The sequence below is a fragment of the Lathamus discolor genome, chromosome 1, assembly GCF_037157495.1.
Source record: "Lathamus discolor isolate bLatDis1 chromosome 1, bLatDis1.hap1, whole genome shotgun sequence".
Classification (NCBI taxonomy): Eukaryota; Metazoa; Chordata; class Aves; order Psittaciformes; family Psittacidae; genus Lathamus; species Lathamus discolor.
The window spans coordinates 60,814,274-60,840,062 of NC_088884.1; the positions used below are offsets into that span (position 1 = coordinate 60,814,274).

At 39.5% G+C, this 25,789-nt stretch overlaps 1 protein-coding gene across 4 annotated transcripts; it reads left to right on the forward strand.

Moving 5' to 3' along the window:
* Positions 1-281: 281 nt before the first annotated feature.
* On the forward strand, positions 282-20,688 carry TTLL1 (TTL family tubulin polyglutamylase complex subunit L1). Of its 4 annotated transcripts, none has more exons than XM_065673292.1 (10): positions 282-385; positions 6,262-6,394; positions 8,389-8,597; positions 10,372-10,552; positions 11,709-11,843; positions 11,973-12,081; positions 15,333-15,476; positions 17,224-17,310; positions 18,483-18,646; positions 20,148-20,688. In XM_065673292.1, the coding sequence occupies exons 2-10, from the start codon at positions 6,282-6,284 to the stop codon at positions 20,275-20,277; spliced, it is 1,272 nt and encodes a 423-aa protein (XP_065529364.1). In that variant the 5' UTR covers positions 282-385; positions 6,262-6,281; the 3' UTR covers positions 20,278-20,688. The 4 variants fall into 4 exon arrangements, with proteins under 4 accessions (XP_065529364.1, XP_065529372.1, XP_065529381.1 ...); XM_065673300.1 differs by having other exon boundaries at positions 6,278-6,394; XM_065673309.1 differs by lacking the exon at positions 17,224-17,310.
* The last annotated feature ends 5,101 nt before the right edge of the window (positions 20,689-25,789 follow it).

A 25,789-nucleotide genomic window follows, 5' to 3' on the forward strand; every position in this document is an offset into this window, starting at 1 on the left:
TGGGGATACCGCATCCACCAACTCTGTGGGCAACCTGTGACAGTATTTTACCATCCTTGTTGTAGTTTTTTCCTCACATCCAGCCTGAATCTCCCCTCTTTTAGTTTAAAACCATCACCCCTCGTCCTGTCGCAACAGGCCCTGCTCGCATCGGGCCTCCTCGCTACGGACACAAGATGGCGGCAGACGCGTGTCTCCTTGGCAACCGAGCTCTCCCTGCCGCCGCCCCGCCCCGGAAGTCCCGCCCCGGCGCGTCGCGGTTGCTAGGGAAGGTGCCGGAAGGGAGGGCCCGGGGGATGGTGGAGCCGCCGGCCGGGGCGATGGAAGCGAGCGGCAGGCGTGGCTGGGTTTGACGGGGAGTCGCGGCCGTCTCTCGCGCCGGCAGGTGAGCGCGGGCAGCGGGCGGGGTGTCATCCCTCTCCCACCCCCTCCCGCAGACACACGGTGCCGGTGGGGGAGAGCCTCGGCCTTCCTTCCCCCACCGGGCCTATCGCGACAGCTGAAGGTCCTTGCGGGATCGCGACCCCTCCTCGGAGGTGGAGGGGTGAGGTAATCACCTCGCTTAGGTTCACCCTGCGGGCCCACTGTCGGAGGGTCCCTGGGAGGCACAAGGGCAAAGCTAGACAGAGGCAACATGTTTGTGGGGCTGTCACGACATGTTGTTGAAGGCCCGAGTCCACTGTGGTTCCCTGTGGGAGCATGTGTACGCGCGTCTGCTCCTGGCACGTGTGGTGACCTCCTGCTCCCCATGGTCCTCGTTGCCCACAGCTCAGCCACGCAGCCCTTCCAGGCTTCGTCTCCTTTTTCTCCCTAACATTATGGGAATCGCTGTGGCAGGCCCTCCCTGTCTCCTTTAAAGGAGCAACCCCATCAGCAGAACTGGATTTTCTGGTAATAAACTTCATTATGAAACACAATTATGTCTTCCGACTGTTAGAAGCAAATAGAGCTTGCTAGATCAGGTGCTGCAGGCAGTGGCACCACTTGCTTATGCTTATCTTTGCAGTGTGAAAAGCTGTTGGGGCTTTTCAGCCTGGAGAAGAGAAGGCTGCGTGGAGACCTCATAGCAGCCTTCCAGTACCTGAAGGGGGCATATAGGGATGCTGGGGAGGGACTCTTTGTCAGGGACTGTAGTGACAGGATAAGGGGTAATGGGTTAAAACTTAAACAGGGGAAGTTTAGATTGGATATAAGGAGGAAATTCTTTCCTGTTAGGGTGGTGAGGCACTGGAAAGGGTTGCCCAGGGAGGTTGTGAATGCTCCATCCCTGGCAGTGTTCAAGGCCAGGTTGGATGAAGCCTTGTGTTGGATGGTTTAGTGTGAGGTGTCCCTGTCCATGGCAGGGGGGTTGGAACTAGATGATCTTGAGGTCCTTTCCAACCCTAACCATTCTATGATTCTATGATTCTATGATTCTGCAGTCAGCATGAGTAGCTTCCATAGTGGCAGTAATGACAACCAGGGTGCTTTTGGATCTCGCCATCACCACATGAATTTGTGCTAGGGCAAGAGGCCCTCACTTTGGGTTTAGGCTGCTGCCAAGCTTCCTTGTGTTTGCTTGCTGTCCCTGGGACCAGTCTGGGCAGAAACAGCAGTGTTTTGGGGAAGTGTCAGGCCTGCTGTACCTGTATTATACATGTGTTGTCTCCTGAGTAGGAGGTCTGGTGCTCTGTGAAGGATTTGACTTAATGAACCATTACCCTACTATATGCAGTAGGCTGGCTGTGGCTGTGTTATACAGCTGTTTGCCATTTTAAGGATCTCAGCTGACCAGAACTTTGAACACATTGTTATCTTGTGCAATCTCATCAGGTTGTCTGGCATACCTAATTGCAGATTAGAGGATTCCTGTAGAAAACTATGTTGTATTAAAATTGTATCAAAAATGCTTATTTTCAATAATATAGCTTAATACATCTCCTAATTTGTGGGTTACACAAAATGAGAAGATTTTATTTACAGGGCAGTTAAACATCATCTGAGATGGTCAAACTGTCTGCATAAACCAAGGACTAATTTTTAGTCTGCATTGTATTGCTAACCTTTCAACCATCCTGTCAGGTGATGGACCTATAAGGCCTAAAGTTCCCAAATCAGGAGAAGAGTATTTGTGGGGAAAGTTATCTTTGATTTTTAGCTTTAGTTTAATTTTTACTGACCTTCCTGTGCGCAAGTCTGCTGTTGAATTGTCTCTGGCTTCTGAAATCAAACCATGCCATCTCTGGGAGTTGTATAGCGTAACTAGTCATGGAGCAGTCCCACCTGCAATCTACCACAAAATCCACTTGCTGGATTAGCACATGCAGTCTTCCAGTGTTCCTAGCTGTAGGATGTGTAGTATGTGTTGAAATCTCTTCATAAAGAATCCTACAGAAAGGATGCTGTAGCAGCTGTTGCATCCTAGGGTAAAAATGAGATTACAGCATTAGAAGTGTTGGCAAAGCAGCCCTGCTTGTGGCAGTGCTCCCAGTATCCTAATCTTTGCCCCGCAGCAGCTACACGCTTCTATCAAGGCAGAGGCCCAGGCGGCTACATTTGTCTGATGCAGCCCTTCTGGAAGAACAAGCCCTGAAGGCAGTTGCAGCTGAAGGTGCTGGAGCAAGACACACTGGGGAAGCAGGGAGATGGATCAAGGACTTGGGTAATAGAGAAATGGGTATAGGGTTGGGGCTGGATGTTGGTAACCTTATGGTGTAGTTTGGAGATGTGGAGGACATGTTTTAAGGCCTTTTGAAAATTTTACGTTGTGTTTGGTTAGTGTTATTTAAAGCATTTCCTTTTGGAGGGGCAATTCTATTCCAAGCTGACTAATCCCTGAACTTTTAAAACCACAACAAGCATGTGTGTGATACTAGTGAGTCACTGATGATGAATCATGCATACTTCAGTACAAATAAATGAATCCCTGTGTTTCATTTATTTTTGTTTTGGTAGTATCTGGAGGGCCTACAGAAAGATCATGACCTTGTAGAAGCAGGTGTTGTTTAAACACACTGAAAAAGACAGACCCTGAGCCTTCATACACTCTTTCTTTTTAATCTATTTAAGCTCAATTCGACTTGTCTTATCAGCATGAATACAAATAAGTATGTCTAAAACTCTTTACAATCGAAGTCTGATAGTAAACATTTCTGCCTTGTGGAATTTGGCAATTTAAGTAGTCTAGGAAGGAGAAGGTGGAAGCACTATATAAGGGACTAATGCCTCCCAGGAAGAGAGAAATCGTAGGGCTGTTAGCTTGCTGACAAGTGTGCATCTCCATATGTAGTCCTGGAAACTGAAGACCCCTTGAATTCCAGCTCAGGATCTTAGTTGCAGAAATTGTACTAACTACATTCATTACTTCCATTAATTACACCACTATATTAGTAAAGGTGATTTGAAGTTTTAATTGGCTTTTGAATGGAAAATTATATGTAGAAGGAACAGTAGGGGGTGTTACATGTGTGTGTATCTGCTCTTTCCCACTCCCTTGCATGGCAGTTTTTATCCTTGGGAGAAAGGTATGCCAAAGAATCTGCTTTTGGCTTAACAAGATTTTCTTCTGAATTAGCACTTCTCTGCACTTGTTTTCTGTGAAACATAACTATGAAGATTCACTAGGCTGCAATTGTAAAAGTAATTTGTGAAATGAACTGCAGAAAGACTTAAGCAGCAGCATTGAAACTGCTTACGAGAGCTTTAGCAGTTACTGTCATTTGCTCATGAATGTATGTTAGCTTGCTTAAGTTACATATCAATCAGACCTAGATCCTGGGATCACCACTTACTTAGAGGTGGGGTAAATAAGTTCTTTGTTGTATATAGTGTACTGTCCACATCAACTGGATTGTAGGATTTTGGCTGTTGACTATGTATGCACAAAGGATGATATGCTTCAATTCATGCTTCTTTGCCCCCATTTTCACTGGTATTGCATTAAAGCACAATTTAAGACAGTGATCTCACCAAACAGCTCTTGTAAAGGAGAGTGCAAGCTGGTGAGTGCCTGCTGCTTTCAGAAAGCTTCAGCCTGCACTTCACAGAAGGGGCAGTTGTGGGTGCTGGGCTCATCCACGCTTCTTCAGTGCATTTGTTCTGCATTCCTACCTTGCTAGATTTGCCTGTCTTTCTCAAACAAAAAGGACAAGGATGCAATACAGTGTATCAGAGGATTGACAAAGTCACACAAGCCCTCAGAACAAGACAGACAGTAATAAACTGGAGTGAGTTGAGCGGGGTGGTTACCAAGGTGATCAGGGGGCTGAAGCACTTGTCTGGTGAGGTGAAGCTGGGCAGCTGTGTTTCTTCAACCTGGAGAAAAGGTGGCTCTGGGATCACAGCCTGCCTGTGAGGAGGTTATTAAAAAAGACAGACCAAGGCTCTTTAGCAGGGTGAAGGGTGGGAAGGTGAGAGACATCAGACACAAGCTGAAAGAAGAGTTCCAGAATAGATGGGACAATATGTGGGGGACACACAATACCCAGCACCTTTTCCCATTCAGACCAGTCAAGCAGTGACACAGGATGCGCAGAGAAGCTGTGCTATCTCCATCTTTGGAGGTTTTCAGAATGTGGCTGGATAAACCTCTGAGCAGCACGGTTTGACCTTATAGCTAACCCTGCATTGAGCAGGAGGCTAGACAAGAGACCTCCTGAGGTCCCTTCCAGACAATCCTGCAGCCCTAACAGTAAAGGCTGACCTGGACGTGTGAGAGATCTAATGTAGAAGGTGACACCTAGGTGTCATGAATTGAAATGCAGCTTATAAGCACTTCCCTAGCAACCGTAAACTTGCAGAAATCTGTTGTCAGTGTTTTAATCATAGAATGGTTTGAGTTGGAAGGGACCTTAAGGACCATCTAGTTCCAACCCTGCTGCCTTGGGCAGGCGCACCTTCCACTAGACCACGTTGCTCAAAGCCCCATCCAACCTGGCCTTGAAATAAACCCTGCTTGCAGTGCAGCCTTTTCCAGACAAGTCCGTTTGTCAGTCTCCAACATTTCACCTCTATTTCACATTTACCACCTTTCATCCTCTTCTGCCCCCTGGGGAGGTGCCTTTTCCCCAGCAAAGCAAGAGGCAGGCAGGGTCCCCAGTGCCCACCTATGGCCTTGCTAATGATGTCAACTTATCCATCTCCCCCTTCCCCACTAGATCAGAAGGCAAAATCGGAGCCTGCATGAAGTACAGAGAAGACAATACAAAGTTGGTAATGTTAGTTTGGTTCCCTTCCTTGCAGTATAGGAAATCATGATTCTTGGTAGAGCACGTAAGGGATTTATCTTGGAATAGTGTTTTTTTAATTCTACAGTCAGGAGGTGATCCATATGAACTCTCCTACTTCAAAATAAAACAGAAAGGTGTATGCATGTAAGTCTTGGTTAGAAATCATAGAATCACACAATGGTTTGAGTTGGAAGACCATCCAGTTCCAACCCTCCTGCCACAGGCAGGGACACCTTCCACTAGACCAGGTTGCTCAAAGCCCCATCCAGCCTGGCCCTGAACACTGCCAGGGATGGAGCATGTACTACTTCGCTGGGCAACCTATGCCAGTGCCTCATCACCCTCACAGCAAAGAATTTTTTCCTTATGTCAAATCTAAATCTACCCTCTTTCAGTTTAAAGCCATTTACCCTTGTCCTATCCCTACATGGCCTTACAAATCTTCCCACTCCAGATTTCTTGTTGGCCTCTTCAGGTACTGGAAGCTGCTCTGAGGTCTCCCTGAAGCCTCCTCCAGGCTGAACAAGCCCAGCTGTCTCAGCCTGTGTCCATAGGAGAGGTACTCCAGGCCTCTGATCATCTTCATGGCCTGCTCTGGACTTGTTCGAGCACATCCGTGTCCCTCCTGTGTTGTGGGCCCCAAAGTTGTCTATGCTCTATGTTCAGTTCTGTAATCATTATACAATAAGTGTACAACAGTGATTTCTGGCATTAAGGTATTTAGTGAGAGATGTGAGTTGTGGGCCCATTCAGAAAGGGTGGATTGGCTGGGGAGCATGAAAGGTCCTTGTAACTAGTGTCCTTGTTTGCAGTTGTCCAGTTCACAAATTCAGTCCTATTATTTTCCTTGATTTTTAATTTAATTTGCTACTTCTATCTTACGTTAAAATGCTTTCTAGATGGCACTTTGGAGGTTTTCAAAACATGGCTGGATAAAGCTCTGAGCAACCCGGTTTGACCTTTCTAGATGGCACTTTTCATCCACTTTGACCTTCCTGGTTTGTGTCCTCCCCTGTTTTCAATTTCACATCTTTAAACTTTTCTTTACTAATAGGTTGATTCTGCTTTAGGATAATGGCAGGAAAAGTAAAGTGGGTAACTGACATAGAAAAATCTGTTCTAATAAACAACTTTGAAAAAAGAGGCTGGATTCAGGTGGCAGAAAATGAAGACTGGAATTTTTATTGGTAAGTACATTAAAAATACCAATTTCTAGTTTTATGTATCGTTTTAATATGTTATGTTAGTATCATCAATAATATAAAAAAATGTATATTAAAAAGTGAAAGATACAGAAATTATCATTGATTTACCACAGTGCTCCTACGAGTATAACACTGTTTCTGTAACTAACAGGTAGACTCCTGTGTATCTGCAGGCCTGCTAAAGTCATTGGGGTTCCTCAGGGTAGAAGGTCCCATCTGCATGGATCCATTCCCGTGCTACTGATCTCATGTATCTTTGCAGTTTGCCAAAGATATAGTCAGGGAGTGGAAAGTCAGTGACCTAGCAAGATACTGACCACTTCTGGGAATGCCAGTTGTGAACAGTCCAGGGGGAAGGCTGTGCTCAGTGTTTTTTGAACTGTGATACCCGATTTTATCTGATTTTGGGTTTGTTTTGGGTTTTTTTAATGCAGTAAGCAGAAATTTTCCATTACTGTTGGAGGGGATAAGTGGCCTGAGGGGAATCTTTGAATGTATCTTTTCCCAAAATTTTCTGGCAACTCAACATAAAATAACCCAAGAGTACACAGTTCCAATATATGATTAAATATTCTTTTACCCGTGTGATGGAGTCTTGCCCTGTTACCAGAGTCCAGGCTTCTATAATAAAGGCTTTGAGGACTGTACTTCTTCATGATAATGATTTATATACAGGCTGATTATTCAACATTTCAATACTTAGAGTGAATGTGAAGTTAAATCAGAACAATGGTGAAAGGAGGAGAGTAAAGAATCTAGCTTCTCTTTTGGCATTTGTGTAATGTAAGACCATGAAATGCTGTCCTAGAATGCAGTAATCTATTAATTGGCAGAAACAGTACCCTGTACGTAAACCAAACAATTTATATTGTCCCTTTCAAATATGGCAGAATGGCAGATTGTGCTGCCAAGTGTACCCTTTGTGAACCACTTATTCAAATGGGTAGGAATCTAGTAATCTTCTCATGCTTTTGGAATGTGGTTGAGGGGAAGTGGTGGAACAGGGCACTCATAGAGACTGTTGTGTGACTGGTTGTTTTGTTTTGGTTTTTTCTTCCTGAAATGATAACATAGCAGATTGATAGCAGTCAGGAAATATTCTTCAATTTCCAATATGAGACATGCAATAAGAATTTTCTTCATATCTATAGTACCACTCTTATTTTCTGTGAAAAATAAAGTAGATATGTGATGGCATTGTCACTGCAGCCCCTGATCTGGCATTTACGGGTGATTTTAGTAAGATCTCTGAATCACTGTTTTCAATTCATATGCTTGATAATCTGAATAGCAAGGTAGTCAGTAGGAGGTTGTTTTTGTGGCTTTTTTTAAGAGAGAAGCTGAGTTTACGGGAAGAGAAGTAACAGAAGTTGCTTCTGTAGCACTTGGGGGTGTGTTGGCCATTTTTAGATCCTTCTGGGGCTTAACCTGATATCAGCAAGGCAGAGTCCAGTAGGCCCAAGTTATCATCTTCCTTTCCTCTCTTATTGTGCCTATTTTAGTCGTAGTATAGGGATCAATAAAAGCTCTGGGAGGATTTTGTTAACAGAAGTTCAGCACATCTTGCATTGTCACTGCTGCAAGGTATTAAAGAGAAATGAGAGAGAAAAGTTGAAGTGTATGTAACAAAAAAAAAAAAAAAACAAAAACAAAACCAACAAAAAAACAACCAACTTTTATCTTCCTGGATTGTGATTCTTGGGTAGTGGGTTTAAACTTAAACAGGGGAAGTTCAAGTTAGATATAAGGAAGAAGTTCTTTACTGTGAGTCACTGGAACAGGTTGCACAGAGAAGTAAACGCTCCCTCCCTGTCAGTGTTCAAGGCCAGGCTGGACAGAGGCTTGGGCAACATGGTCTAGTGTGAGGTGTCCCTGCTCATGACAAGGGGATTGGAACTAGATGATCTTAAGGTCCTTTCCAACCCTAACCATTCTATGATTCTATGAAGTCTTTTGGTATCTGTCTTTGATTGCAGGATGAGCGTACAAACAATCAGAAATGTTTTCAGCGTGGAAACTGGTTACCGCCTCTCTGATGACCAGATTGTCAATCATTTCCCAAACCACTATGAACTGACCAGAAAAGATTTAATGGTAAAGAATATCAAGCGATACAGGAAAGAACTTGAGAAAGAAGGAAGTCCTCTTGCAGAAAAGGATGAAAATGGGAAATATATTTATTTGGGTATGTGATTCTCATTATCAGCATTCATATTTTTTCCTGTGTAGTCAGTAACCTAGAATTGACCTAGCTTTTCTGTGCATAAAGCACTGAACTTCTGAAGTGTTAGAACATTAAAGTAATTATCTTGAAATGCTCTGTCCCTGTCAATGAAGTGCACCTTGTCCTAAAATTGTTTGCTGTATTCTGCAAAATTTTCAGCCTTTTCTCTCTGTGTTCTCCTCCTTTTCTCTCCCTTCAAGTCTGAATTAGAGCAGAAGGAAACAGAGAATAGGTAAAGTGATAAAAACTGTTGTACTGAATATTTTGTAAGAAATACTATGTTTTCAAAGCTTTTCACAAACTTTTCTTTGAAGGAAAATAGCTAATATTTTACAAATTGAGAGGAATAGAGGGGATGCCACTTGTTCAGGATCTTTGTTGAAATTGGAGAAAAAGTAGGAATAAAAGACTGAACATTTCTGTTTTCCTGCTGCATTACAAAAGCACCAAGGCCCATTTCCTCCGTTGTGTACTTGCTAGTATTCAGCAATATTCAAAGAGGAGCACAAATCCAGTTTGTGTGCATGGAAGTTGTATTCAGACTTTGGTTTGTTAGGAGTAAGGTCCTTAAAGAAGATTGAACTTAACAGTGCAGCATTACCTGAAGCAACATTGGATGAAATGATAATGAAATTACTATTTTTAAGTATAAGGGTACAGAACTAGATTTGTAACTAGGCTTTTTGTGGTTGGGGTGGAGGGAGTGAGGGGGAGAGGTGGGTTGATTGGTTGGGGTTTTGTTGATTTTGCTTTGTTTTAAATTATTTTGAAGAGGGAAAATTGTGGGATTAAGGTACTCTGCAATAAGATTAGTGATGAAACCAAAGGACTCTGGAACTTCACATGAGATGGGGCTGGAGTTTCTTTAATTCAAAAGTGAAAAAGCAGTATCTGAGTATCTTAGACTGGAGCAAAAACTAAAACTAACTTTTCCAGAGAGGCTCTCAGCAGAACAGAATGAACAAACTCTTTAGAGGAGAAGTTTGGGGGAAGTTGGAAAACAAGTAATGACTGCTAGGAAATACAACTAAACAAACAAAAGGCAAACCAGCAGTAGATCAGGAATGAGGAGAGTGAAGTTGTTTTGGAGGTCAGAAAGCATTGGAGCGAAACAGAAGTGGGGATATGTTGAACTGATTTACATTTTGGGAAAGTGAAAGGAAAGCACTGTTCATCCCTGGAAAAGAGCAGCAATTCTTTATGGATGGAAGTGAAAATAATTTGACAGCAAAAAGTGACAAATGCTTTTCTTTGCATTTGAGTAAGCATTGTAATACTGATTGTGGGAACAAGTAAGTGACTAATGGGAGTTACATGGAAATAAAAATTACCTCATCCAGAGGGGAAGCGACACCAGCATTCACATGTTTGGTGCACAGAGGATGATAAGTTAGTTAATGGAATGGTAAAAACTGACATAGGAAATTGAGAAAGTTTGATTAAGTTGGAATGGTATATAGTACTCTAATTTCACAGCATATAAACAGAATAAGAAGGCTAATGAATGTGAATTAAAACCTACTTAGCCAAAGTTAGCAGCAATATTTTGCAATTGTTTGTTCAAGTGTAAATCTAAACCTAGAATTTAGAAGAGATGAAAAGCAACGTAAGTCTTAATGAAGGTGGAAAACTGAAAATACAGAAATTTTTTAGTCTGTATGTGTCAATAGCCTTATCAGACACAGTGTCCTTAATTGTGCACCTTATGTTGGTTTTTTGTTTTTCCTTCACTCAGATTTTGTTCCTGTTACTTTTATGCTTCCGGCCGATTATAATCTCTTTGTTGAAGAATTCAGGAAAAATCCCTCCAGCACCTGGATTATGAAACCTTGTGGCAAAGCTCAAGGAAAAGGAATATTTCTAATCAATAAACTCTCCCAAATTAAAAAATGGTCTCGAGACAGCAAAACATCTTCGTAAGTTCTTAAAACCCAAACTCTTTACCGTACTTTCTGTAATGAGGTGAACCATATGTTAATTGTCTGATGCATGGAAAAGTATTCCATTATTATTGCTTTGTCATTATATAGTTAGTTTTGCATTTAATCTCAGTTGTTATCGGACTTCCTCCTTCAAGCAGGTTTTAATACAGTTTGTTTTGGTATGAGGAGGTACAAAGCACTGTTCAATTAACTATTCTTTATAGAAATGCTTTCAGTGGTGTTGGGGAAAAAATTGCACAAAAATAAATCGTTCTGCTTCGTTGTATTAAATAACAGGAAACAAGAGAAAAATCTTTCCCTAAGCAATTTCAGTAATTATTAAATACATATTAAGTAACTTTTTCAATTAGTACAAAGGAAGAGTGCATTTATTGGAACATGGTCTAGTGTGAGGTGTCCCTGCCCATAACAGGGGGTTGGAACTAGATGATCTTAAGGTCCTTTCCAACCCTAACTATTCTATGATTCTATGAAATACATTATCCAGTTGGAGTACAAAAATGTTGGTGATCTACTTCCAAATGGAGGAAGCAGGTCAGCAATCTTCCTTTTTCTCTGACTAGTAAAGGTTTTGATCACACAACTAGTATTGATTTTTTTTGCTGTTATAAAGTGACTGGTTGGCTATCACTCAAGTCTTCCCCTCCCCTTTTGACTTTGAATCTGAAGAATGTCACAATCTGAAAGTTATCTTAGCTTTTCACAGTGGTTTGCCAATGCACACCAAGCATAAATACAAATGTTCCATATGACCTTGACTAATGAAGGCAATGTACTGCATACTCTTTGCTTGTCTGAACCGTGCCAAGCTCTAAGTGCTCTCTAAGGAAAAAGACTGGCTTGTAGAGCTGCATTCTGCATGGGGCAGTCAGCTACCCTGTTAACTTCAAAAGTGAGTTTAAATGGTTAATTGATCTTGGTCATCTGCATAGTATTTTAAACATTTTTTGGTGTATATAATACCTGATGCCAAGTGTGCATTATTAGCACTACGGCTTTATACATTGTACATGCAGAAGATAAAAGATTTCAGCCAATCCACAATGTACAGACTACTAAAGGAGAAAAAGATTTATCAGATCATATCATTGCAGTTGTTACATTCTGAAACATGATTTGTGTTTTTCAGGTTTGTATCTCAGTCTTCCAAAGAAGCCTATGTGATTTCTCTCTATATTAACAATCCATTACTTATTGGTGGAAAGAAATTTGATCTTCGTCTGTATGTTTTAGTATCTACATATCGTCCACTGAGATGTTACATGTAAGATTGTATGTATTTGTATTTTGTTTTGAGAGAACATTTAATGTAGTCAAAATAAGTATCCTAGGATGCTTTTTTCCTGATTTCTTGTTGGGGTTTAACACATTTTAATGACTTTTTGCATTTAAGGTATAAACTTGGATTTTGCCGGTTTTGCACAGTAAAATACACACCAAGTACAAGTGAACTGGATAACATGTTTGTACATCTTACAAACGTTGCCATTCAGAAACATGGGGTAAGTGTACTTAGTTCTGAGGTGCTCTTTTGTAGCACGACTGTTTTTATTAAATTGTCCCAAAACCTTGGAATAAAAAGATTTTATTTGTCATATTCTTCATCATCTTGCAATTAAAATACTTTAACTTGAACTTCTAAACAAATAAATTTTAGAAGACTGCAAGTCAAAAGTATGCAAGATGAGTTGCAGCTCTGTAATAGAGTGGGATATCTTCAGTACTGACTTGCAGTAGTTGAAAGCAGAGGTTTTCTTCCAAGTCTCCTGTCATTTAAATGCTAATATGCTCATTTAGGAATTGATTCTGTGAGCGGTGGAATTAATGAAGCCTGGTTCCTGTAGATTTGTATTTTATAACAGCACTTTAATATCGGCTTCATGATCTTCCCTTCGCATTCTCTCTCTCCTGTGAAGTTAATTCAGCTTTCCTATTTTCAGCACTTACTCATCACAATACTTTCTTTCCAGCTTCTTCTCATGTTTTACCTGCTCCGCCCCCTTCACTTCATTCCCTGGGTAAGAAAGGGAGTGTGCAGTTGGGAGCTTGGAGATGGATGTTTTCTGCCTGGCCAGCTGGTGGCTTCCTTTTGAATGCACAAAGACAGAGTTCTGCCTGCAGAACAGTTCTGTCCTGTAATTTGCCACTGATGTTCATAAAACATGTGGAAACCTGATAGCTTTGACAGGACTTCCTTATGTCACAATAGGATGAAACTCACTAGTGGGAGGAAAGGCCAGTGGGTCAGGGGGCACATGCACAGGTGGGCATACACTATGACTGCCCAAGCCTTGTTTCTTCAGGGAATCCACTTGATGATGATGACTGTCCCTTTTGCATTTTTAGCGGATGTCCGTGATTTATAGACCATGCCTCTGTTACAGTAATTAAAACTATACTGCCGTGCTTCCTAATTTCATAGTTCTTAGTTAAAGAGTAGGGAAAATAAATGTGTATGTACATACACACGTGTACACTCATGTATATATATTCATGTGTACATACACCAACACTCAACAAGATACATTTGATGTATCTTAAATTGCAACCATGCTAAATGTGCTGTGTCCATTATTGTTCTGTAAGATGTGCAGCATAGCAGAACTGCTTTTATCTGGACATTCTGTAGAATCAGAGTCAACTCAAGTCCAACCGTTACCCCAGGACTGCCAAGTCCACCACTAAACCATGTCACTAAGGGCCTCATCTACATGGTTTTTGAACACTTCCAGGGACATGTCATTTGTGGTGGTAGTTATAAACTAGGGTAAGTGTCAAAATGTGGCATTTTTCAGTACTACAAACATTTTCTTGCTCAGGTGCTGATTTGTAAAGTGCTTCAAACACTTTATAGTTCTGACAGGGCTCACTGAGAATTGGTTGTGGTGAAAGCAGATCCCATATGACTTAAAGCATAAATCATGGTGCTGTTTGCAGTAGTAGTGAAGAGGTAAGGCATGTGGTATGTTGCCTATCCCAAATAAAAGTAGAGCTGAAAGCAGTGGTGAGGACACCTGAAGAGAAGACAACATTAATGTGTATAGAAGTAGCAGTTTAAAAATGTAGAGTCATTACTGGAATATATGAAAAACTATATAATTTCAGAACCACTAATATTTGTTGAGTTTTGTAGAAAGAAGTGAGAGGTGTAATGCAAAGCCACTCTATCCTTTCTATGTGCCCTTGTGTTTTAAACTTGTCTAACTTTGGAGGCACTTAGGATGTACAGTTTTAGAAGAACCTAATTTGAACAGTCAAGTAATTTATCAAAATCATTATGTGGTCTAGAAAAACTCATTCTGTTCTAGCTGTTAATCTCTTCTCTAAGCCCTGTGTGAACCATAGTGTTCCAGTGTGTTTATACCCTACTAAGTAACAGGAAAACACCCCTAATTTGAAAAGTGTATAAGTCTATATTGGGAGAGGGAAATGGTGAAATGCAGGAAGAAGAGTAAGTCACTATACTCATTATAATGTTTGTACTGGAAAATACAGTTCTAGGTCATTATTCACTGCATGTGCAATACAAACAAAACAACGGTAATTCAACATTATTGTTTTCAGTTAGTGATCTTCTGTGTAGCCTGAAATACTCCGATATTTTTAATTAAACAGCCATGATTGTTTAAGGCTCTACCCAGTTGCAGTCTATTTTGATGTGAGTATTTGTTCTGCAGTGCAAAGAAGGTTGAAACTTTGATCTCTGGAATCTGGTCTCAAGACATTTTTTCTGTGCCGCAAGTCCTGAGAACCATGTTTGAGGTCTTTATTTGTACAGTCCAGTTTTACAAATGTAAGGGGGGAGCTGTAGAAAAGCCTAAATATAGATAGAGGTTTCTCCGACCTCATCTAAGAGGACCACAGATTTCGTTCCTCTGAGAACTGTTTTCTGCATTGTCTTCTATAATTTAGCAGGCATACAATCATTAATCGTTACAAATACTCTGAGGAGAACCTTTTTAAAGGGGCAAAGCATGTGTCCTGAGAGTTATACGAGGGCTTAATGCGTGTCTTTCCATCAGTAAGAACACCCCCAGTTTGCTCTTGTCTTCAAATTTAAAGAGAATGTAATGCAGAGCATTGACAGCCTCTGAAAAGACAAATATAAAGTAATCTCCTTTCCCCCCTGTTCTGTTTCAGTAGCACATAATGTTTTTTTCTAGATCAAAATACTAAATTACTTGAAAAGTTAACCTTTAAAAATAATTCATGTCTTTTCACTGTTCTCTTAAATGTAACTGTTGGTAGCACCATTAAGATGACACCATGTTTGCCTTTGGGGAAACAGGCAAGTCACATTTTAAATGAATAAACAAAGACAAGCACTTTCAATTGCTCCATTTTAAAACAGCTTACTTCAGTGAAATTTAGCTATTGCTCACTTAGTTATTTCTCCCTTATCCCAGAGGAGGAAAAAGTTCAATTCTTTCCTTTCACATTTTAAAAGTTGTATTTCCAAATCATAAATTATGTTTTACTATAAAGTCAAAGTACCAGTTGGTTTCTTTCTCTGAAGAAGGATTTATTACTTGATTTGCAATGTGTGACATATACAGCTATAGTAAAAACAGTTGTTTATATAGAGGGCAGTTCAAAGTAAAGCTGAGTTCTTCATAAAGCTGTAGAGTAAAAATAACTTGCTGAGGTTTTTTTTAGAGCACTACTTGTATGTAAGTGGGCTTTTTGTGCGAAGGAAACAAAACTGCAGAACAACGTAAAAATCTTAGGCTAAACTAACTCCTTTACTTTTCAGGATGATTACAATCATATCCATGGAGGCAAGTGGACAGTGAGTAACTTACGCCTGTATCTGGAGAGCACACGTGGAAAGGAAGTCACAAACAAATTATTTGATGAAATTCACTGGATAATTGTACAGTCACTGAAGGCTGTTGCGGTGAGTACTGTTCCTGGAATGCTGCCAGCGACAGCATTACAGCTGCAGGATGCTCATATCCATGGAAGTGAGTTTGCCGTCAAAACCCCTAGAATCTTTTTCCTGCTATGTGGGTGATGGCATTGATGCTGACTTCTAAAATTCTGTTGTCTCCTGACTTCTCCGAGTGGTCTTGAATTTTGGGTGAGTGGGTGAGCTGACTGTGCTTACTGAAGAAGTGGATGAATCCCTTTCCTTGATGGCTCTGTGAACTAGTTAATATGACTTGATAACTGCTCTTATGAATAGTATTCAGCTCTGTCAAGGCACATGACGCCATTTCAGCAATAACAAATGTGTCAAAGAAAAAATAGCTCTGGAGGACAATTTGTCAAAGCAAACGTAAGGCTTTTAGTTCAGCAGAGTTGCATAACTTACTTTCACCTCACGAGTCACAGAGTTATCATGAACTCTCACTTAAAAAAAAAGTAGCAACCAATCCTCTGCTTAAGTGACTTTCTAGTGTTTGGATAATGTCCTGTGATTACATTAGAGAGCAGGTATAGCTCTGTGAGTCACCTGGGGTAACTGAAGAGCTCGCCAGTGCCAAGGACTGTCCTGTTCCCAAGTACATGGTCCTGCCATCTCTCTGGCACCTTCTTGAGCTGAATCAGCTCACTCGCCCAACTGACAATTACTGTATTGCTTTATTGATGGGTTAGTATTGTGCCAGTGTAATAAGCTAAATCACCTCACTGAAGGACCAGCTGAACACCAGAATCAGCACAAGAAAGAGGGACAGGTTATGAAGCTAGGATCACTGGGAGGTGAGGAGGCATGGCTCAACTCACTGTCTGCTGTGTAATCATATTTGAAACCAGATGCGAGAAGAAAAGGGATTTAATCCAAATGTTAGAAGAACCTTAGAAGGGGAAAAAGTGTTGAGAATTATTGAGCATGAAATATTTTGCTCCTCTGTCTTTCTGACAATGGCAGGCGTAATGAGAGATGCTTGTTCCTCCTGTCCGTTTCACTCCCTGAAGAACGGAAAAGCTTTCATTACTAGCCTAGGGGAAAACATCTCACTAACCTGTTACAAAGGTTTGTTTAAAAGATCTGATGAGATTTCTGCAGAAGAAGAGTCTTGCCATGCACACCACAAATGGTTAGCAGATGCTGGAAAACTACTGATTCTCTAGAGAATGTGCATCCAAGCACAACTTGGTCCTTGGTTTCTCTTGACTTTCAAGATCATAGTTGACTTGAGCTAATTACAGTTTTTAAGTGTATCTGGTAATTGTTTGACCTCAAATTTCTACACTGCGTGTTTATATTAGCAGAGTAAAAGAAACATCTTTGAATAAGTCTCCTTTTTCTGAAGTTTAAATAATTCACAATTATGCAAAGCTGTGTTATGTAAAACTTCCTGATGTCTCCTGATGCATGCAGGCTTTAAATATTGTTATTACTTTTGCCAAATACAAAAACACGCTTCTTTTCATAACATAATGGAAAATTAATATGTTAGTACTTGGCATTAATACAATCATTAATATTGAAATACTACTTCCAGCTTGGAAAAAAAAGAGGCAATCCTCAACTTACTAGTTAGCACGCTTGTATTAGAGTAAAACTACTGAAAACTTGTAGAAGATTCATAATGTAGTCACAGTGATCATAGTGATTTATAGCAAACAGAGTATGCATTCAGGTTACCTACTGAATTATTCATTTTAATGCATATGGATATCTTTTTCTCTTTTTTTAGCCTGTAATGAATAATGATAAACACTGCTTCGAGTGTTATGGATATGACATTATCATTGATGACAAGCTTAAACCCTGGCTAATTGAGGTAAAGTTACATAAAATACAGGGAAAAAAACTTCCTTCTCATTTCACAAAGTAAAACTGGCTAGATTTCAATGTAGTCTTTCCTCTTTTGAAACAATGTCTTTTGTTCCTCATGTAAGTGTATTAAGAAAAATGTTGGAAAGTAAAACAGACTGTGTGACCGAGCTTGCATGTGCTTTTGTTTCCTGTTTGTTTGTTGTTTCTATTTGTTTGTGGATTTATGTTTTGTCTTTGAAATCCAGTATGTCCATGCAATTGGGATTCAGTGGCAGCCTGGATGATAGCAGCCCTATTAGATCCTGTATCAGTAGCTGGAAAATTGGCATTGGCTGAACGGAGCATAACATCAAACTTAGGTTTTAAATTAAGGTTATGGCCTTAATGTTGCAGATTGTGAGGAAGGAAAAGGGGTAGATGATGGGTAATTGGGATATTTGGAAGGGGTTTCCCCCCCACCATCTCCCATATAGCTTTCTCTTTAATGTATTGACTTTGGATCTGTGTTCAACGTAAATTTTTTCCAGCTCTCTTCCTTCTCAATCTAATTGAAAGTGAAAGTTCAAATGTAAATGAACTTTATTTAAAAAAACCCCAAACATTTATTGTTCTGATACCATTTCTCCATAATAAATGTGGCACACAAGAGATACGTAAATGAATCCCAGTTTTAATTAGTACAAGATGCAATGTGGTGCTTTGAATAGAGAGCATGTGTGTGTTTCTCCAGCTCACAAGTTAACAGGAGAGAACTTGGATTAGGAACATAAATACAAGCTATTTACCTAAAAGAAACCCACAGGTTCCTGTGTAGAGCAGCTGTTGGAGTGAACCAGGCAAACTGTAAGCACTGAAATCTATGGGGTTTGTATCTATGTAAGCTTAGAAAATTAAACAAAAAACCATGTTTTGTCTGATTCACCCTGGTGAATCTAGTCTCAACAAAAATCTTCAGGCTGACACTGCAGACATTTAGTGGTGTGGGGGTTTTTTTCTAAGTAAAAAGAAAAATGCCCAGTGGGGGATTCCTTCCAGTGTCTGAGGAACTGAAAGATGTGCTTTGAGACGCTGAGTCTTAATTTCCTAAATAGTGCATGTAGTCATCACACATGCTGTTTGGAGAACTATGTACCACTCAAAAATTGGTGCTGACTGGTTTTTCTTTTCCTTTTGTAGGTTAATGCTTCCCCTTCTCTTACTTCCAGTACCGCTAATGATCGGATCTTGAAGTATAATCTTATTAATGACACACTTAACATTGCTGTGCCTAATGGGGAAATTCCAGACTGTAAATGGAATAAATCTCCACCAAAAGAAGTTCTTGGCAATTATGAAGTCTTGTAAGTTTTATCAATGTTCTATATAAATGCAAATGTTTTCCAGTCACCTCACTTTTTTAATGTATAGTGTAGAGATAAGGTGAACTTTGTTCTGTTGTGAAAAATGCACACAAAGTACCACTTTGTGTTTTCGGAGCTGCAGTAGCAATGTTGTGGGGGGGGAGTGCATTAAAGCAGAGCTGCCTCGCCCCTTCTCCAGAGAGAGTTACTTTTCTGCACCTTCTGCACTTTCAGCGTGTAGATTTGAGGGATAGAGGCTAAGAGACTGTCTTCTACATGTGTAGAACTTTAGTTGTATTGAGTATAATATATAGATGGTAGTTAAATTGATATAATAGCAATTTTACACAATTTTTCTCTCACTTCATAGAAGAGACACCTCTTGACTCCTGTAATTCATGGATGTAATAGTAATGCGTTGTCAGGTCTTTTGGTTTTTTATTTCCCTAATCTGGATTACAAAGAGAGAAATTAAGGAGACAGATCTTTATGTTGGAGTGACTGAAGGATTGACCTAGGATTGATTGGTCTTATGCAGAAAAACACTGATGTAATACCATGGTTTTGATAGTTTCTCATATTTTTTGAGAAAATATTTGGATAGTTTCTCTAGCAGTAGTGGTACAGTTGTTCAGTATGTCAGGAATGTGTTACGTACATAGGAGATCCACTACTTTATACTGATCTTAAATACTCTTTATATTCTAGTAAAGACGGTTAAATGTCTGAATTATGACTTAAATTTAAATGAATGTGTTATACATGGTAGCTGCAAATACCTATGCAATAGTGTGATTAAGTATATATTATGAATGTTCAAAAAATATTGTAGTATTTTGATAATTATAATTACACATCTATAGCCAATTTCTGCTCAGAATTTGTGTGGCAGCTGAGAGGTAAGTATATATTGAGGTTATCTGAGGCCATAATGGAGTTAGATATTTAAGAACTACTTGTCACTGTGGTTAAGTGTTACAAAATGCATGTCGTCAGATACATTTAATTTAAGCACATTTGTTTGTTCACCTCATTCTTTCTCTACTTGCTCTCTGATGCAACAGTGGAGTTTTTTAACATGGCAGCTAACAATCCTGTTTGAAGCAATAGCTTAAGACTTTATTAAACTGCCAGCAGTCTGATGTTCTGGCTTAACCACAGACCTGTGTAGTGAGGAGAAATACAGAAGTACATGGGAACTTTCACAAGTATAAAATTTCACAAACTCAGGAGTTTAACCAGAGCTGCCAGATGTTTTGTTTCTTTCAAAAAGTAGCTGAAGGTATTTCAGTTGATCTGTATTGCAACATCATGTGGTAGTATATTTCCTTGAATAATAGCTGCGTGTCAGACTGTGCATGTGTAGAATACAAGCTGTGTGTAGAACAGCTCGTTTTAAATTTCAGCGCTAGATATTAAGCAAAATCAAATATAGAGGACCCACTCTTGTTTGTGTAGTGAATAACAGGACAAGGCATTGGAGAGGTTATCTTTTTTTCAGATATGATGAAGAGATGGCACAAAGCGATGGTCCTGATCGTGACTTGCGAAGTCGTCCTGGGCAATCCACTGGGGTAAAAGGAAATCGTGCAAGAGATTCAGGAAAGCCTGTACTGACCACCTGGAAATGATAACAGGAGAAACAGCTGCACTCGTGGTAGGAAGGCATCATGAACAAAAATGCAGGTTTTGAACAGATTCCTCTACTTTGCTACCTTGCATATGGGAAATATTAAAAGAGGACAATACAGCTGTTGAAAAGAAGTGAAACAAACTATCTAAAGCAGGAGCTGTACTAGACGTACATTGACTTAATGATTATTCCAATAATTATATATATAGTGTGTATGTATATATGATTATTTTGTACATATATACTTTGTATATGTTAATATTCTCCCAGTAATGATTGAGAACTTTCTTTATAAAGATGATAATTCAAAACGTGCATTCTGAAAGAAACCCCTTGCTGTTCTGAATATAATTTATTTCCTCTGTAACCTGTCCCTAGCTCCCTATAATAAATGAGCTGTGAGAGTTAAGAGTGTGGTGTGGTGAGTGTTAATGTCACATGAGGGTTTAGATTCTTGCTAGTAAAAGAAGAGAAACTAGGAAAAATAGCAATACATGGACTTGAGGCTATTGTCAGTTAAGGCAGCTAATGTTTTACAATTAGTAGTAATAAACTAAAAAGCAATTCTTTATATGCTGAGGATTTTTGGTTTTGTTTTGGTTTGGTTTTTAAATTTCCTTTAATTGTTTTGAGCTGCTAACTCTTGAAAGGCAGAAAGTTTCATGGGCAGAGGGAGTGTTTCAAATGGTATGTTGATGCATTTTTTGACTAGCCATTAATTTTTATTTCGAGATGATGCATGTCTGTAGAGAAACAGACAGAACAATAACAAGCTGTAATAAATCTCATTGCTTGAAGCCGATGAGAAATCCTTATTTGCACCAGTAATATGAGAATCTCTTTGCGTGTTTGTGCTTGTATATAAGTACAATATCTGTATATTTTTGTGTGAACTATAACAAAAATATTGTTGCAAATGGTAATTGCTCGTAGCTATGATAACGAACGTTGTGATGATTAGCTACCAGAATGTATAGAGCAAAATTTAAAAATAGGTATTTCAGTCTTCTAACAGTGTAGCATATAAATAAACTAGTTCGGTGTGTGATTGGCTATTGCTTCCACTTGCATTTCCACCAGTTATTTATAAATGCCAAGACGCAGTTCTGGTCGTCTTTGTTCTCCTTCCCCACCCCCACCCCCTGGTTTTTGGTTTTGTTTTGGTTGGTTTTCTTTTTTGATGGTGCAGTACTGTGGAGAGAAAGATGAAGGAGGCTAAGAGTTGCAGATGTCCACGTAACCATAACATACTCTAATCTGGATTCCGCCAGAGCAGTAATACTCAGTTTCCCTGCCAGGGCAGGCTACGTGCTTTGCCCTCCTTTGTGGCAGGCTACTAAAGTGCATGCAATATAAACTTTACCTCTCCTAGAAGTTTTGAGTTTCTTGAACATGTAAAACAGACCACCTGCACCACAGAACATGCGGGTCCTTTTCTTGCCTTTGAAGCTCCTCCTAGAATAGGGCAGCTGCTCACAAACTTGCCTTTGGGACAGTTGGTGCTGATACCTCTCAGTCTGAACACCATCCAGCAAGAGCAGTTTGGGCTGGGGAGGGAAGGCAGATGTGGGCTGGTGAGGGAGTGCAGATGTGGGCTGGGCTGACCAGTATCCTTACACATGACCTGAGATTCATCATTGCAATACAGAAGGAAATGCGTAAACTGAATGAGTCACTCAAAGTATAATCCTCATCTTGATTAATTTTGCATATTCCATTACAATAACCAAAATCCAACTTATTCTCTGGTCATCAGACTTCTCACTGGCCTTTACAGAGCATATTCAAGTTGTTTTTGAAATAAAGCTAAGAAAGGATGATTACTGCAGGTCTCATAGGTTTTGGTTGGGTTTTTGTGTTTGGGTTTGTTTGGTTCCTAAGTATGAGTCTTGCTTGTATATTTGAACATTGACAGGTAAGCTGCTTTTAAGTAGATGTGTGGTCAGATATTACCCCCAACTGCCTGTTGGGGACAAAGTAGGAGGTAGTGACAAACTTGGGAACTATGAGACTGTAGGAGGTAGTATTTTGTAGTGGTTATATTTCTTACAAGACAGGCAACACAACAAGGATACTGTGATAGATGGAAAATGGAGCTCTCACTTCTCTTTAGTAGCTTAGACAAATAATATTGTTGTAGTCTCGTTCTATCATAACAGTTGTGCTAGCAAGGGTGGCTACAATAGAATGATCACTCCTTCCCTTTAACTTTTTTCCTATTCATGCAGCCTACACTGGTGTGACTATATAGGGAAGAGGTATATTGAGAAACGCAAGATTAACTTTCTGATTAGCAGTGACAAACAAGCCCAAAAAATCCTGTAAGCAAGCAGGAAGTCTTCCTTTTCTGTGAAGAACTTGAGGCCTCATGTACCTAAGTGAAACATTCTTGGGAAACGCAAAATTAGGAATGTCTATTGCTATATAGTACTTACTTTTTCTGAGTAAGGCCTGTTGCAAAACACAGTGGCTCTCTGAAGGAATTTGAATAAGGAAAGGGTCGTGTTCTGTGTTAGCTGGAATGAGCATTTGTGCATGAAGCAGCTTGTCTGCAGACTCCGGAACAGCAGGATGACGAGGAAACAAAAGCAGTCATAGCTAATAGTTCTGGGGGAGAAGGAGGAGGGTAGTATGTGGATATCACCCTGTGAGATGCTTGTTTGTGCATGGCCTTGAAAGGTAAAGGTGAAAATCTGATAAGGAGAAAGAGAAACTGGAAATGAAAACTGAAATTGCCTGCTCATGAAATTAAATCTCTTTTTGCTCCTTTTCACTTCTATATCCTTAACTAAATCTATTGCTGTAGTAGGGCAGAACTAATGGTAGAAAGTGATGTACAAACTGATAGCAGCTGGGGGCATGTTCTGTTGTCAGATGGAAGTGAGGTGGTTAGGGGGATATATAAGCCACTTGGGGCATGCATCTACTATAGGAGTTAAGAGGAATTGGCTAAAGGTAGGATGCTAACATGTATGATAAAGATGTTAAACCTTGTGTGGATGTTCTCATTCAAAGGTAAGGTAGCTCTTTTTGATGGAACCTCATTCTCCAAAAGATTAAAACCTGGTTTACCTCTGACTGAGACGGCTTAAGTGGGCTTAAATCTGAGTGACTGCAAGCAGACAAGCTATTAGGTCTGAGTAACTAAGTGTGGCCCTGGGCCAACCATCCTCCAAATGTATCTAACTCTAGATAAAGTAACTGTTTTGGCTTTCAGTAGAGCAAAATAAATCAGAAATAACAGTTCTCGAAAGTTCTGACTTCAGCTAGTGTAGTAACTTGCCAGGCAGAGCCAAAATAAATGTGTATCTCAGTCCTAAAATACTGTTCTTCATATGCTCAAGTGATCACTGGCATAAAGACAGTATTGTATGAAGAATTAAATAGACAAGCTCTAAACAGCTATGGGAATTGTTATAATGACATCAGTGTAGAAGGAGCTTATTGCTAGAGTTGAATAGTGGGGCTTGCTTCCTGGGCACTAACCTTTCTCCCTATTAATTCTTTGACATGGAAGGAATGAATAAGATTCTCACAGAATAGCGTCTTTATATGGCTTTAGGAACTTAATTAGTATAAAAGAAACAGTATTATCCCTAAAGCCACTTTGTTGCTGTTGGCTTCACAACAGAACTTCTACCTAAAATGTCCTTGTCTCCTGATTCACTTCCTGCTATAAAATTAGCAAAACAATAGACATTTCACAGAAGATATGTGTTCTGCTACTGAAATGCAGGACTATGTCAGGCAGAGCTCATTTATCTGTAGTAAAGGAAGGGCTTTACTCTGTCATTGGAAACTAGTGCTGTTTTTGAAGTAGTTGCTGTTCAGCTTACTTAGGTGGAAAAAAGAGAAGGGGACTTGCATTCTGTTCCCGCTTTATTACAATAGCTCCCTCAAACCTTCAGGTCAGTGGGAAGGACTTGATGTCTGCTGGTGCATAGGTATCAGGTATAACAGCAGTGTCAGTAGCTGGTTATGCTAACCTTTAGGGTTCCTTAACAAAAACAAAAAATTCATTCCTTGATTCCCTGCATAAAATAAATTAAATGCTTATAGCTGGGAAAAGCTGACTTCAGGCACAATGTTGTTAAAAATTTGATTATTAAGAGGAAATAGGAACATAAATGAGTATCGTGGAAAAGCTGATTGATTTTACTGAATAGGAGGAAGTGGTTTGTGCTAGGCTGTATTTTTTTTCTACTTTTCTAAAGTTGCCATCAAAGCTTAGAAGAGCTTGAAAGAACTCTCCATACTTGAAGCTAGCCCGTAGCCAGAACTTTCCCAGCTGTTAAAATGGCACAGAGATGTCTTTACCAGTTACAAAGAGACTTCTGTGCCTTAATCTGAAATTTTGCATCTATTAAAAAGTACAAAAGGTATTCACATCTGAGATAATCATAGACAATTGTTGTGAAATAGAAAAGTTTGGACAGTATGAAACACTAATTAAAAACATTAATGTGAAAAACAAGGCAATAATAAAGGATATTTCAGGCAAGAACATGTCTTATATGTAAAAAGTTCTTTCCCAGAGAAACTGATTGGTATGAGTGGAACAAAATTTAATATTCTGAACTTCTGTGTCATTGGTTGGCATATATAATCAGTAATGGCATTAGATTTGCAATCAAAATATGGTTTAGGATTGAAATTTAGATTTAAAGTGTAAATAAATAAATACATATCTAATACTCGAGCTGTCTTAGCTAGAAAGAAACGTTCTTAAGAGAATGCTGAAATGTTATTGCAGGAGTGGAGAAACACCAGTAAAATTTACACTGAGAGAAGCCAAGAGACATAATTTCTTTACAGAGAAAGAATTAGTGCTTAAAAGGACACATGGAATTTCTGAGGACAGCAGAAGACACAAGAAGCATATTTAAAAATAGATTACATTAAAAGTAAAAATAACCGTGGGATACTCATCTAAAATGAGAAGGATTTCTTTCCCCCCCCCTCCAAACTTCCTGTCCTGTTCCTAATAGCCTAAATCCAATGCTCACCAATGGGGCTGCAAGGATTGTAGCCTTTCTTCTAAGAAAAAAGACTGGGATAATCTTTCCAAGGATTCTGAATCTGGGAATTCTGAATCTTCATTCACATCCTGTACATAACTGAAAATGTTCAGAGACTGACTGAATTTTAGTATTTAGGGAAAAAAATACTGAAATCAAAATGATGAATATTTTAAAGTATGATTCACTATATCAGTAAATTATTTAGGGCATCATAATAGTGTCATCATGCTGGGAGGTTGCATGACTGGTGATAGATATAATTAGACCATTAATCTCTTTTAATTCACTACAAGTAAAACTTTAGCGTTTGAATATGCATAAAAATAATTTACGTTTTGAAATTGAAAAAAATAGCACTTTATTAACCACTGAGGTATATTTCCCCAAGCAGTTTCCAAGTGCATATATGTATTTATTCAGTGCATGTGGCCTCAAGCCTGTATACATTTATACATACATTAAATTGTGTTACTGTAAGTAATGAAGTCA

Excerpts from the sequence above, each read along its gene's own strand:
- TTLL1 (XM_065673292.1), top strand. The coding sequence starts at position 6,282 with ATGGCAGGAAAAGTAAAGTGGGTAACTGACATAGAAAAATCTGTTCTA. Across the intron at positions 6,395-8,388 it reads GAAGACTGGAATTTTTATTG|GATGAGCGTACAAACAATCA; the intron begins GTAAGTACATTA and ends CTTTGATTGCAG. Across the intron at positions 18,647-20,147 it reads CTTGGCAATTATGAAGTCTT|ATATGATGAAGAGATGGCAC; the intron begins GTAAGTTTTATC and ends TCTTTTTTTCAG.